Consider the following 14,928-nt stretch of genomic DNA (forward strand, 5'->3'; position numbering starts at 1 on the left):
CATATCCCTCTAAATATTTCCTATCCATGTACCGGTCCAAGTATCTTTTAAATGCTGTTAGAGTACCAGCCTTAACTACCTCCTCTGGCAGCTTGTTCCATATGCCCACCATCCTCTGAGTGGAAACAGTTTCCCTCAGGTGCCTATTAAATCTTTCCCCCCTCACCTTAAACCTGTGACCTCTGGATTTTGATTCCCCTGCTCTGGGTAAAAGACAACATTCACAGATGGTTGGTCAAAGGCCAGAGATGAAGTGACAATAAGAGTGAGATAAGATAGAAAATGTGACAATTGTGAAGCCAGAGAAAGGAATATAACTCGGAGGGGACAGAGAGGGGGAAGGAGAGAAATGGCTGCGCATCATGGTGGGGTAGAGGGAAGAGTGAAAAAAGTAGCCAACAATGTTTTGAGGCTGAAGAATGGTCTCAACCATAACGTCACCTCTCCATGTTCTCTAGAGATGCTGCCTGACCCGCTCAGATGTTCCAGCACTGCGTATTTCTTTGATTACGGACCTGCATGAAAAAGATGAGCTAGTGGTTTAAAAAAAAACACACACACAAAGTGCTGGAGCAACTCGGCAGGCCATGCAGCATCGTTGGAGAACATGGATAGGTGACGTTTTGGGTCGGGACCCCTCTTCAGACTGATTGTGGGGGGGGGGGGGGGTGAGAAAAGTGGAGGGGCAGGGAAAAGTGTGGCAAGTAATAGGGTGGTTACAGGTGAGGGCCCCAGTGCTCCCCCCATCCCAAACACACGCTGGTTGTTCGACTGCCTGCTGTAAATTTCCCCTTAATGCCATTTATTGGCACAAAACAAAATCAAAAGTAGAGTTGGAGACACAGGTGAGGGGACGGTCTTGATAGGCTGATTGTTGGACTAGGGCCAGAGATTAAACGACAGAAAGTGTGTGATAAGGATGTAAGAGTTGTGAATAGTGAAGGCTGAGAAAGGAATATTGGTGCAAGGGGACAGAGGGGGGGGGGGGGGGAGGGCGAGAAATGGGTGAGAGTCCAGGTGGGACAGAAGGAAGAGAGGCAGGGAAAAGAAAGAGGATTTTTGTAGCTTAGTTAGCTAAAATTAGATGATTCAATGTTACCTCAAATAGGATAATTGAGCTTGAATGTTAATTGTGTCCCGTCTTTGTGCTGCAGGGAATGGGCCTGGTCATCTCGCAAGCATTGACGGAATACAACAGGTTTGTACAAAGGATCCTCCCACATGAACTGTGTATTGGTTCAAGAGGTTTGCTGCTGGAGAGACGGGTATCGTGTGACCCAGGGCCAGGCTTGTGTAGGCTGATGTTCACTATTGTCAGGATGATGCCGGCTGGAAGGACGAGGGCCTGGGCAAATGGGAAAGGTTAAACAGGCTAGGAGGGCAGGAATGCTGAGGGGTGATCTTATAGAGGGGTATAATATCACGACGGTTACAGATAGGGCAAATGCACAGCCTTTTCCTCAGAGTAGGGGAATCAAAAATCTGAGGATAGAACTTTAAGGTGAGTGGAGAAAGATTTAAAAGGAACCCAAGAGGCAACATTTTCACACAGGGTCATGGGTATATTGAACAAGCTGCCAGAGGGGGTAGTTGTTCACTCCTTTTTCACTCAGAGGCTGATAGAAACATAGAAATTAGGTGCAGGAGTAGGCCATTCGGCCCTTCGAGCCTGCACCGCCATTCAATATGATCATGGCGGATCATCCAACTGAGTATCCCGTACCTGCCTTCTCTCCATACCCTCTGATCCCCTTAGCCACAAGGGCCACATCTAACTCCCTCTTAAATATAGCCAATGAACTGGCCTCGACTACCCTCTGTGGCAGAGAGTTCCAGAGATTCACCACTCTCTGTGTGAAAAAAGTTCTTCTCATCTCGGTTTTAAAGGATTTCCCCCTTATCCTTAAGCTGTGACCCCTTGTCCTAGACTTCCCCAACATCGGGAGCAATCTTCCTGCATCTAGCCTGTCCAACCCCTTAAGAATTTTATAAGTTTCTATAAGATCCCCTCTCAATCTCCTAAATTCTAGAGAGTATAAACCAAGTCTATCCAGTCTTTCTTCATAAGACAGTCCTGACATCCCAGGAATCAGTCTGGTGAACCTTCTCTGCACTCCCTCTAGGGCAATAATGTCCTTCCTCAGATTTGGAGACCAAAACTGTACGCAATACTCCAGGTGTGGTCTCACCAAGACCCTGTACAACTGCAGTAGAACCTCCCTGCTCCTATACTCAAATCCTTTTGCTATGAAAGCTAACATACCATTCGCTTTACAACTGATGATGTATGGAACGAGCTGCCAGAGAAGGTAGTTGAGGCAGAGACAATAACATTTGGAAAGATACATGGATAGGAAAGTAGACAAAAGTGCCTGGAGAAACTCAGCGGGTGCAGCAGCATCTATGGAGCAATAGGTACTATGACAACATTTAAAAGATATTTGCACGGGTACATGGATAGGAACGGTTTAGTGGGATATGGGCCAAACACAGACTAGTGTAGATGGGGCATGTTGGTCAGCTTGGGCATGTTAGGCTGTTGGACCTGTTTCCATGCTGTACGACTATGACTCATTAGAGTGTGGACTCAGCAGTAAGGACATGGGGTTAGTGTGAAGAGTGTCAGCCTGGCTAACAAGTGATTCATCCATCTGAGACAGTAGTTTGCGAGACCAGGCCCAAGGCCAGCCCTTGTCTATGCTGGGTTGCTTCCACTGCATTAACTTCAAGGTGCACTGCAACTGCAGTGGGCGAGAGGGGATAAAGAGAAGAGTGTTACATCCTCTGCCTTGGCCACCATTTCGCAAGGAATTGCCAAAACCAGCAGGTTGCAGCCTGTTCGTCTTGCCGCGGATTCCCAAGGCAGAATGGTTAGCTCATTTATCTTCACATTCAAAGCAAAATAATTAGTCATCTGAAACAACACTTGGAGGTGACTCAGCAGTGTGAAGTAAGACCATTGCAAACCTTGTTTGCCTTTCAAATAGTCAAAACACAGAGTGGAGTTCTGTTTAAGTAATGTGTTTGAAAGATTGTTATGTACCTGGCACATTGTGCAGGCTAGTAAGTTGATTACTCGCTCGAGTGACTTGGGTGGGGAGAAAACAATCAATCCTGTTTGATCACTCGGTGCTCTGTCCATGCCAGACTGTTATCCTGTGGCATCAGGTTGGAAAATGGGAAAGTAAAGGGTTGCTTACTGCAAGCAGGTGGGAAAAGTTTCTTTTTGGATCGGTGCCCCCTTATTTTACTTTAGAGATACAGCCTGGAAACAGGCCCTTTGACCCACTGAGTCAGCGCTGACCAGCGATCACCCCGTACACCAGCACTATCCTTCACATTAGGGACAATTTACAATTTTACCAAAGCCAATTAACCTACAAACCTGCAGTCTTACGATACGATATGATAGAACTTTATTTATCCCAGGAGGGAAATTGATCTGCCAACTATCATACAAACACAAAATACATCAAAAACATGAAATTAAAATGACGAGTGGAAAGGAATGGGGATGTGGAAAGATTGGGGAAGGGGGAGGGAGGAATCGGTCTCAGTCTACCCCTCGACAGAAGGGGGACGAGTTGTACAGTTTGATAGCCGCTTTGGGATGTGGGAGGAAAACTGAGCACCCAGAGAAAACCAAACTCCATACAGACAGCAACCTTAATCAGAATTGAATCCGGGTCTCTGGCACTGTGAGGCAGCAACTCTACCGCTGCGCCACTGTGTTGCCCCTGACTCCGAAGAAGGGCCCCGACCGGAAATGTTACCGACGGCGTTAACTAGTGTGAATGGGTGATCGATGGTCAGTGTGGACTTGGTGGGCCGAAGGACCTGTTTCCACGCTGTACCTTTCAATCCATGAAAAAACATGTACAGTTGTAAATCTTTGCTTTTTTCCTCCTCAATTGCTTTACAGACAGTACAAAGATAAGGAGGAGGAAAACCAAGGAGGATTCTTCTCTGCTTTAACCAACATGGTAAGGTCCGTGGAAAATCAATCAATTTCTCCACCAGTGATGCTGATTTCCCCCCCCCCTTCCTTTTTCACTCAGAGGCTGATGGTGTATGGAACGAGCTGCCATTGAAGGTAGTTGAGGCAGAGACAATAACAACATTTGGAAAGATACATGGATAGGAAAGGTTTAGAGGATATGGGCCAAACGCAGGCATATGGGACTATCTTATATGGGGCATTTAGAAACAAGAAACTGCAGGTGCCAGTTTACAAAAAAAGGCACAAAGTGCTGGAGTAACTCGGGTCAAGCAGCATCTATGGGGATCACATCAGGTGACGTTTCATGTCGGGGCCCGTCTTCCGACATTACGGGGATGGAGGGGAGGGAGACCCAGAAGAAAGAAGGGCAGGACAAAGCTTGGCAGGTGGAGACAGGTGAGGAAGGGTTTTTTGATAGGCAGATGGTTGGACATAGGCCAGAGGTGAAGAGACAGAATGTGTGAGAGAAAAGCATCGATGAGTTGCAAATTGTGGCTGTGGTAGCGAGTCCGGGTCAGAACACGGTTGTAGAGATGAAGAGCAGCAGGAATCACAGGGGGGGAGAGAGGGTCTCACAGAACTCCCATCAGAGCGATGAGGAGAACTTCTTCAAAGTAGGCATACTTTGTGAAGATACACAAAAATGCTGGAGAAACTCAGCGGGTGCAGCAGCATCTATGGAGCGAAGGAAATCCTTCGCTCCATGGATGCTGCTGCACCCGCTGAGTTTCTCCAGCATTTTTGTGTACCTTTGATTTTCCAGCATCTGCAGTTCCTTCTTAAATACTTTGTGAAGATTTCCTCTCAACTGGCTGACTCGTACTTTTCTTTTCTCATTTTGTTTTCTTACTTTGCAACTGCGTGACAGTCCACACGCTGTCTTGTCTGCGTCAATGTCATTCTGGTAATGCAGCTGTGAAGCGCCTTGGGCGGTTTAGTAGTTAAAGCTGCTGTGTTTGTGCAAAAGTACAATGTATTGAGGTTTTATACTCCATCTTTCTCACTGTCACTTGTCATTGGGCTTTCACTGCAGTCAGCTATCATTTTGCTCACAGTGTGGCTCCCACGTGAGCTCTCTGTCACCACCGCTGCCCCTGTCGGTTTGTCACCCTTTCCGTAGATAGACACACACAGCTGGAGTAACTCAGCCGGTCAGGCAGCATCTCTGGAGAAAAGGAATAGGTGACGGTTTGGGTCGAGACCCTTCTTCAGGCTGAGAGGCAGGGGAGAGGGAAACGAGGGATATAGATGGTACGTGGACCAGATGAATGAAAGATATGAAAAAAAACATAGGAAGGCCCTGCAGATGCTGGTTTAAATCGAAGAAAGACAAAAAAAGCTGGAGTAACAGCGGGTCGGGCAGGCTTTATGCATATCTTTCATTCATCTGTTCTATGTACCGTCTATATCCCTCGTTTCCCTTTCCCCTGACTCCGTCTGAAGAAGGGACTCGACCTGAAACGTCAGCAATTCTTTTTCTCCTGACCCGCTGAGTTACTCCAGATTTTTGTGTCTATCTTCGGTTTAAACCAGCTACTGCAATTCCTCCCTACGCATTTGGTCGCCCTTTCTACTCCACTTCTCCTTGTCACTCGCTGCAGGGTGAAAACTAACAGCTGTCCTCTCTGTGCATGCAGGTGGGTAATATGTTCATCGCAGAAGTTGAGGAAAAGATTTCCGTCCAGTGAGTAACTTGGTTTTGAAATTTTTTTTTCTCTGTGTTACTTTTAAGATTTTTCTTCCTATTCCATTCTCCAAGGCTATTTGGGGGAAATTAAGGTTCAATGTGTACCACTCTGTTGCCAAAATAAGACATAGGAGCAGAATTGGGCCATTCAGTCCATTGATTTTGGGGCAGCATAGTGGAACAGCAGTAGAGCTGCTGCCTTACGGCGCCAAAGACCCGGGTTCGATCCTGACTACAGATGCTGTCTGTAAGGAGTTTGCATGTTCTCCCTGTGACTGCGTGGATTTCCTCCCACTTTTTCCTCCCAGACAAACATGCAGGTTCTGTAATTGGCTTCTGTAAATTGTCGCTAGTGTGAGCATAGAACCAGTATACAGGGTCATCGCTGGTTGGTGTGGGCCAAAGGGCCTGTTTCCACGCTGCATCTCTAAACCTTGTTCAGATTAAACTCCATCTTGTCTGTATACTGAAAGATCCTTTGACCTCATTCCTCTCTATCCACAACTCTGCCAAATGTTTGGATAGGTCTCGAGGTAAGAGATAAAAGGGAAAGGTCTAGATGGAACACGTGAAAGGGTTTATTATCTTGGGATGAAGACCCCAGCAAAGAAGAGATGAATTAGTGAAGATAGCCACAATATGCTGAAGTAACTCAGCAGGTCAGGCAACATCTCTGGAGAAAAGGAATAGGTGACGTTTTGGGTCGAGACCCTTCTTCAGATAAAATAGAGTTACTGTTGATTGTTGGAGTAGTTGATGGTCCACAGGACATGCTTAGATTAGCTGTGCAGAGGTGTTTAATTAGCACAAGCTGTGATAACACTATTAGCCGGAGCCTGATTCACTATGGGCAGCTTTCGCTGATGCAACCCTTTCACAAGACTCAACTCGGCAGCCTTTCACAGCTACCGATATCAGTAATCGAAAAGGCCAAAATTAACAGAGCAAAAGTAATCATAGGTCTTCACAATGATGCTGCTGGTAGAGCTGCTGCCCCATACTGCCAGAGACCCGGGTTCAATCCTGACCTCGGCTGCTATCTACGTGGAGTTTGCACGTTCTGCCTGTGACTGTGTGGGTGTCTTCCGGGTGCTCCGGTTTCCTCCCACATCCCAAAGATGTGCGGGTTTGTAGGTTAATCGACCCTCTGTAAATTGCCCCTAATGTGCAGGGAGTGGATGAGAATGTGGGATAACATTGAGCTTGTGTGAATGGGTGTATAATGGTTTGCATGGGCCGAGCCATTGGTGGGACGAAGGGCCAGTTTCCACGTTGTGCCATTCAATTCAATTCCTTTAAAAAAAATTAAAAAATCAGGAGAATGTCCTTTTAAACACGGCTTTAGATAATAGGAAGGCTGCAGTTTTGCCCTTCGACAGGGCTGTACATACGGTGAGACTTCAGCTTTACCATGGACCTAATGGTAAGTTTCATGACATCAGGCAAAGTTTAAAAGAGATGTGCAGGGCAAGATTTTCTACACAGACAGTGGTGAGTGCCTAGAATGCGTTTGGAGGTGGTGGTTGAGGCAGGTACGATAGTGGTGTTTAAGATTGGTGTTTTGGATAGACATGTGGATCACCCGTACACTAGTTCTATTCTACGCACTTTACACAATTTGGGGACGCCAATTAACCGACAAGCCTGCACATCTTAGGAATGTGGGAGGACACCGGAGCAACTGGAGAAAACCCATGCCATCACACGAAGAACGTGCAAACTCCATAGAGCCAGCACCTGTAGTCGGGATCGGACCCGTGTTTATGGTGCTGCGAGGCAGCAACTCTACCTCTGCGCCACTGTGCCGCCCCCAATAGGTTACGTGCAAGCAATTAAGAGATGGTCCCGGTATTATGTTTGGTACAGACATAGTGGGCTGAAGGGCCTGCACTGCTCCATGTTCTGTGGTTTGTCAGGTATCTATGGAATACCACCTGCATTGCAGCAGTTCATACCTGGCTCCTTTGGGACGTGTTCTCCACGTTAAGTGGCTTTCTCTGCTTGACGTTTCCCTTTCCGTCTGCCGAGCAGCTCTGTCGGGTAAAAACCCGTCGAGTGTCCTGGGAGAAATCTGACATCTCTTTCTAATTTGTCTCTCTCTCGCCACGTTTTTATACACGCGCTATGCCACGTTAATACTTTGCCTTCAGAAATAATAAAGGACTATAACAATAAGAATACTGTCCATTATTCTCTTCACTGACCTGTAATTTAGATGTCAGCAGTGGCCAGAGATGACATTCTTGCCTCCAAGGAAGCATGCTGTGTGTTCTTTCGTATCTGAACTGTTAATATCGATGGTTGGGAGGATTGCTTTATCCTGCCATGTAGGGGATTGGAGGCTCAATAAATGTAGTGAAGCATTGGAGAGGTGGGGGAGAGGGATGGATAGGGGGAGAGAGGATGAGTGAGAGGGAGAGGGAGGGAGGGGCTGAAGGTGAGTGAATGATAGAAAAAGAGGGAGGGGGAGAGAGGATGAGGAAGAGGGGGAGAGATAAGAGAGAGAGAGAGAGAGAGGGTGGGGGAGGGAGTGAGTCAGAGGGTCAGGGAGAGTGATGGGGACGGAGGGTGGGAGAGTGGATGGGGAGAAGATGGGGAGAGTGAGGCGGTGGGCGAGAAAGGGAGGGGGAGAAGGGTTGAGAGAGATAGACGGGTGAGTGAGGGTTGGGGAGGGGGAGTGGCCAAAAAGGAGAGAATATAGGGGACGGGAGAGCAAGAGAGTGGGAGAGAGCTTGCGATAAAGTGTGGTGTGATAAGATTCTGTGGAACACAAGCACCAATATGTTTTTTTTCCGTCGCAATCTCATCATAAATGGCTGCTTCAGTCTGAAGAAGGGCCCGGACCCGAAAAGTCATCTGTCCATTCCCTCCGCAGATGCAGCCTGACCTGCTGGGTTCCCCCAGCCGTTTGTATTTCTCTAAAGAATGGGAGTTGAACTCCTTGTTCTGACTCCAGAACAAGAGGGTGTGAGGCTGTGATTCTCACAGCCCCACCAGCCACGACATGAATTGGTTGGCTGATCATGGGACCCTGGGAATTTCACAGTGTAAAATGGAAAGGCTGGAGGCGGAGGCAACGCACAAAATGCTGGAGTAACTCAGCGGGCCAGGCAGTATCCCCGGAGAACATGGATAGATGATGTTTTGGGTCGAGACCCTTCACTGGAGGCAGAGTTTAGTTTCACTGGTAAAGGAAGAGGAATGGCAGATAAGATGCAAGTTTTACGAGCAAGACAGATTTGATGTAAGTTTTGCGAGTAAGACACCCATGATGTGAGTTTTCAGAGCAAGTCAGATGTGATGCAAGTGTTAACAAGGTGGGCCGAAGGGCTGGTTCAGCTCTCTTGCTGTACAACAGTGAACGTTAGAGAGAAGGGTGACAGTGAGATGAACAGAGTGCTTATATAACAGAATTAAAAATCACATTCAAAAGTCTGCCCAAGTAAAGATCACTTCTCCATTCACCTCCCAAGTAGCTCAATGTAACGTGAATGATTAGACTTGTTAATTCTGGATCAACTGAATAGGAATTCAGTCTATGTTTGCGAAAAAGAGTATTAACAGGTGTAAACACTAAGTGCCGGGGTAACTCAGTGGGTCACACAGCATCTCTGGAGAACATGGATAGGTTATGTTTAGGGTCGGGACCCTTCTTCACACCAGACCGGAAACGTTGTCTGCCCATGGCCTCCAGAGAGACTGACTGATGCTGAGTTAATCCAGCACTTTGTGTTGCCTTTGTAACAAGTGTGATTGATCCACACAAATTGTAGCCATTTTGTCTTTGAGGAGAGCCTTAACTAAAATAGATTATAGAAAGCAAAGATTAAATAAAGTTTTAGAGTTTTGAGATACAGCACGGAAACAGGCCCTTCGTGCTACTGAGTCTACGCCAACCAGCGATCGCCCCAGGGACAATTTACAATTTTACCAAAGCCAGTTAATCTACGAACCTGTATGTCTTTGGAGTGTGGGAGAAATCTCACGCGGTCACGAGGAGAGCATACGCACTCCATACAGACAGCACCCGTCATGATCAAACCTGGGTCTCTGGCGCTGTAAGGCAGCAACTCTACCGCTTGTGACATGGTGCCACCCTCTTTGGGACCATTTCTACAGGTCCGGGGTCCTCGGGCATTGTTCAATAATCCTGCAGTAAGAAACACTGCAGTTTAACCAAAGAAATATTGGAATTGTTAGGTTCATTCACAGCTAGCTTGTGGCTAAAGAACAATTGGAAAGAAACATTAAAAATTTATTGACTGCAACATAATAGGATGCTGTGGTTGACTCGATACTTATGGGTTGGACAGCGGTGGTTGATGGAGACCCTGAAGGACTTGTAAATCTCCGACATGTTCACAATTGATGGGTTTAAAAGTTATTGGAACAAAAGTAGCTGACATTTTCTGGGAACAGTTGTGTCAGGGAGCTCAATCAAGGCTCATAAATGTCACGGGACAAGGATAGCCTTGCCTGTGTAGACGTTTCGGTGGGAGTGCAAGGTTCCAGACATTTGATAACGCCAGACCACATCCAAAAATATATATTTTTTTAAACCGCTGACGCTGGAAATCTGAAATTAAAACAGAAAATAATAGGAAAACTGAGCAGCTCAATAAACTTCTGTGGATAGAGAAATGATTCGCAGTTCAAAGCTATGATCCATTGTTTAGGTTTAGGGTTTATTATTGTTACGTGCACCAAAAGCTGTGTTTTGCATGCTATCCAAACAGATCAGATGTACCATATATAACATCAATTAAATTTTATGCAAATGCAATTAAAATAAAAGAGCAAAGAGGAAGATACAGAGTGCAGAATATAGTTCTCAGCATAGTAGCGAATCATTTCCATGCATAATGTCCAATATTCGCAATGGGGTAGTGCTGAATCGGAAATACCCTGGCTTATAGAAGCACCGTTCAGAGGCCTGATAATGGAGGGGAAGAAGCTGTTCCTGAGTCTAGTGGTGCGCGCTTTCAAGCTGCTGTACCTTCTGCTAGGCGGGAGCGGGGAGAAAGAGGAATGACCGGGCTGGGACAAATCTTTGAATAATTTGGCTACTAATCCAAGGCAGTGTGAAATGTAGGATTAAAGGATGTAACTGTGTCGCCCCAGTTTTAGTTCCAGGTTTTAGAGACCCAAGAGACTGCAGATGCTAGAATTTTAAACAAAAAGTCAGTGGATCAAGCAGCATCTGTGGGGAAGATATAGGACGGAACGCAGCACTAGAGCTGCTGCCTCACAGCACCAGAAACCTGGGTTTGATCAATGGGTCTACATGTGCCATCTGTACGGAGTTTGTCCGTTCCCCCTGTGACTGCGTGGGTTTTCTCCGGTAGCTCTGGTTTCCCCCCACACTCCAAAGACGTGCAGGTCTGTACATTAATTGGCTTCTGTAAAATTATATATTGTCCCTAGTGTGTAGGATTGTGTTAGTGTACGGAATTATCGCTGGCCAGCATGGATTCGATGGGCCAAAGGGCCTGTTTCCACACTGTATCTCTAAAGTCTAAAGATGAACAGTCAGCATTTCGGGTCGTCTAATCATTTTCCTCCACAGATGCTGCCTGGCCCGCTGAGTTCCATCAGCAGTTTGTTATTTTTGTTTTCATTCCTATCGCTTTGGCCAAGTTTTTAATTTACACAGGCTCTAATATCTCCCGATGTGAATTGGTGCTAAATAGTTTGCCATCATTTTTCATAAGCACTCTGTGGGTTTTATTATGTTATGGTGCCAAGTTGTTATTTTCATAAAAGGATTTGCTCTCTTTGTTTGATTGTGCTTTCTCTGACCTAGGACCAATGAGGCCATCTTGCTGGCGTTGTACGAAGCCGTTCACTTGAACAGAAACTTCATCACAGTATTAGCGCAGGTGAGCGCCCTAATTTCGTCCAGAGTTCACCTTGTTGATCTTTTCCGGTTCTACAGGATCGACTCCTGCAGTGGTTTGCAGTGCATGTCTGGCGACTTACTGAGTCAAACAACCCACTGGCTGCACAGCACTGACCTTGGCACCAACTGTGCTTTAATAGACCCCAGTGTCCCGTGGCTAAGTGATGGGAAATGAACTAATTCAATTCTCTCCTCCTGATCACTGCACATTATCTGATAACCTTGGAGTGTTTTTGAAGCCTTTACATCTTGCATTTCTGGCTGCGTTTCCCATCCGAAGGCTGATAAAGAAACAGGCCCTTTGGCTCAACTTGCCCACGTTGACCTAGATGCCCCATCTACACTAGTCCCACCTACCCACCTTTGGCCCATATCCCTCTAATCCTTCCCTGTCCATGTACCCACCCAAGTGTCTTTTATATGTTGAAGATAGACACAAAATGCGGAGGAACTCAGCGGGTCAGGCAGCATCTCTAGAGAAAAGGACTAGGTGACGTTTCGGGTCGGAGCCCTTCCGTTCCAACCCGAAACGTCACCTATACCTTTTCTCCAGAGATGCTGCCTTACCTGCTGAGTAACTCCCGCATTTTTATCTATCTTCGGTATCAACCAGCGCCTGCAGATTCTTCCTGCTCATTTTGTCTGTTATATGTTATTTAGTACCTGCGTCGACTACCTCCTCTGGCAGCTCGTTCCATATACCCACCACACTCTGTGTGGGTAGAATGTTAACGAGCAGCAATCTTAACTCTTTTGTTGCCTCTGGGCTACTTTTCATTCTGCTTGATAAAAGAGATTATTTCCGAGATGGGTATTCTGGCTCTTCTCCAAGTTTAAGCTGCTCAACTCTTTTCTTGCTTCTCTCTGCTGTCGCCATTGCACAGATTTGAGGGTGCGCCTTTAGAGTGATGTCATCAGCGGGTGGGAGAGCCGGTCACGTGACCTCCAGTACCTGCCGATGATGTCAGCACCACAACGCAAGTTGAAATATTGTAGATGATGTTCTCCATTTTGTTTTTAGATTTAGATTTAGATCCTTTATTTGTCATTCAGACCTTTCGGTCTGAACGAAATTTCGTTGCCTGCTGTCATACATATAATAATAAACAACAAAACACACAATAAACACAAATTAACATCCACCACAGTGAGTTCACCAGGCACCTCCTCACTGTGATGGAGGCAAATGTCTTAAAGTCACTGTCTCTTCCCCTCCTTATTCTCCCTCTGCGCTGAGGCGATCCAGGCCTCCGATGTTGTTACCCCACCGGGCGATGGTAAGTCAGTCCCGCGGCTCAACCGAGCTCCGCGAAAGGGCCGGTTCAAGCTCCGCGGCCCGGGGTGGTCGAAGCTGCCGAAGATGCCGCCCTCCAGTCCAGCGGACGCAGCTGTTGCCGCGGGAGCTCCGTAAAAACAGGCCACCAACGGGACTTGGGCATAGTGGGCGAAGGGTGAAAGAAAGTTTTTAAAAAAACAAACTGCTGGAGGAATCGGGCAGGAGCTGTGGAGGGAAATGGACAGGTGACAACGGGTTGAGATCCTTATTCAGCCTTTGAGACACCTCCTCAACACAGGCAGGTGGAACGTGTTGGCCAGAGAGGGCAAGTTGGGCCGTCGGGCCTGTTTCCACACTGTAAGACTCTGTGACTATGAAAGTAATATATTTTTAAATTAGTCATTGTCATCTGAAATATTGTAGCTGAAGTCTCTGACAGCATTGATGCTTTTTATTAAACCCAGAGCCATCCCGAGATAGGATTGGTCAGTATTCCAACAACACCTGTACTCCCGACGACTCCAACCACACCCTTGGGCACCACGCCTCCTTCATCAGATGGTAAGTCTTGCTGATATTCATTACTTCTCGTTCATAAGTTCATAGGAGCAGAATTTATTCCATTCGGCCCATCGTGTCTACTCCGCCATTCAATCATGGCTGATCTACCTTTCCCTTTCAACCTCATTCTCCTGCCTTCTCCCCATAACCCGATTGTCTGGGCTGTATCAACTCCATCATTGTACTTCTCCCGACTCTCGAGAGATTCCTGGATAAATCGCCATTAACAACCACTTCTGGTTATGGATTCATCAACCAGGATGGAGGGAATGGAAGGCTATGGATTATGTGCAGGCAGATGAACACAGAACAGTACAGCACAGGACCAGGCCCTTCGGCCCACAATGTATGTGCCGAACACGATGCCAAGTTAAACTAATTTCATCTGCCTGTACATGATAAGTATTCAGTATTTCTTTAATATCATTTTCACCGAGTACTCGCATACACAGGGGAAACGGAAAAACATTGCTCGATCAGTTTCCATTCAGTGTAGTTAGTAAAAAAGGATAAATACATAGAGCTTTAAAAACAAATTAAAATTACCATGTCTAAAAACAGAAAGTAGGCCTAAAATTCACAATAGAATAAAAACAGACATTCCGACCAACAGTGGCTTTACTTTGATAGGTGCCTAGCTGTCAAAGTATGGACGAGGTTGAATGTGTTGGTGAACGATGTTTGGGGAGGGGACACAGTCCGTTAATCAGTCTTATTGCCTGTGGGAAGAAGCTGTGGAGCATCCTGCTGGTTTTGCAGCTAATGCTCCTGTACCTCTTCCCAGATGGCAGAATGGAGAAGATGTGGTGTGATGGGTGGTAGGGGTCCTTGATGATGGAGATGACTCTACTGATGCTCCGCTTCTTGTAGATCTCCAACAGGAAAGGGAGTGGGGCACCAATGATCCTTCACTATCCTGTTGAGTTGATATTGTTCGTAAGCCTTGCAGCTCCCGAACCAGGAAGTGATGCCGTAGCTCTTTTGACCACTGCTGTGGTGTTGGTCGTAGAGGTCAGGTCATCCGCCAGGTGGAGTACTAGGAACTTCACACTGCTGACCCTCTCCACAGCAGCTCCATCAATATGCAGCGGAGTGTGATGTTGTTTTCCCGCCCTCCTGAAGTCGATCACCATCTCCTCAGTTTTTTCCACATTGAGAGTGAGGTTGTGGGATCTGCACCATTCTGTGAGCAGCTCCACCTCCATCCTGTACTCCGACTCATTATTGTCGCTGATGAGACCCACCACTGTTGTGTCATCAGCGAACTTGTTAATATAGTTGTTACTGAGTCTAGCAGTACAGTCATGTGTAAGCAGACTAAACAGCAGGGGGATTAGGACACAGCCTTGGGGTGAGTCAGTGCCGGTTCTTGATGTCCGACTGCCCACCCTGACTGTCTGCTGCCGTTGTGATAAAAAGTTAAGGACCCAGTTGCAAGTGCCAGTATCCATCTTTTAACAGCTTCAGCATCTCCACCAGCTGCTGTGGGATGATTGTATGAAAAG

General features: G+C 46.7%; 1 protein-coding gene across 2 annotated transcripts in view; it reads left to right on the forward strand.

Moving 5' to 3' along the window:
* armh3 (armadillo like helical domain containing 3) overlaps positions 1 to 14,928 on the forward strand; it is a 117,408-nt gene that overhangs the window by 24,433 nt on the left and 78,047 nt on the right. For both annotated transcript variants that reach the window (XM_033034080.1, XM_033034079.1), the window contains 5 exons: positions 1,155 to 1,198; positions 3,923 to 3,983; positions 5,638 to 5,684; positions 11,491 to 11,566; positions 13,327 to 13,423. In XM_033034080.1, coding sequence (XP_032889971.1) covers positions 1,155 to 1,198; positions 3,923 to 3,983; positions 5,638 to 5,684; positions 11,491 to 11,566; positions 13,327 to 13,423 — 325 coding nt within the window. The remainder of the gene's footprint in view (positions 1 to 1,154; positions 1,199 to 3,922; positions 3,984 to 5,637; positions 5,685 to 11,490; positions 11,567 to 13,326; positions 13,424 to 14,928) is intronic.

The sequence above is a fragment of the Amblyraja radiata genome, chromosome 15 (genome assembly GCF_010909765.2).
Source record: "Amblyraja radiata isolate CabotCenter1 chromosome 15, sAmbRad1.1.pri, whole genome shotgun sequence".
Taxonomy (NCBI): Eukaryota; Metazoa; Chordata; class Chondrichthyes; order Rajiformes; family Rajidae; genus Amblyraja; species Amblyraja radiata.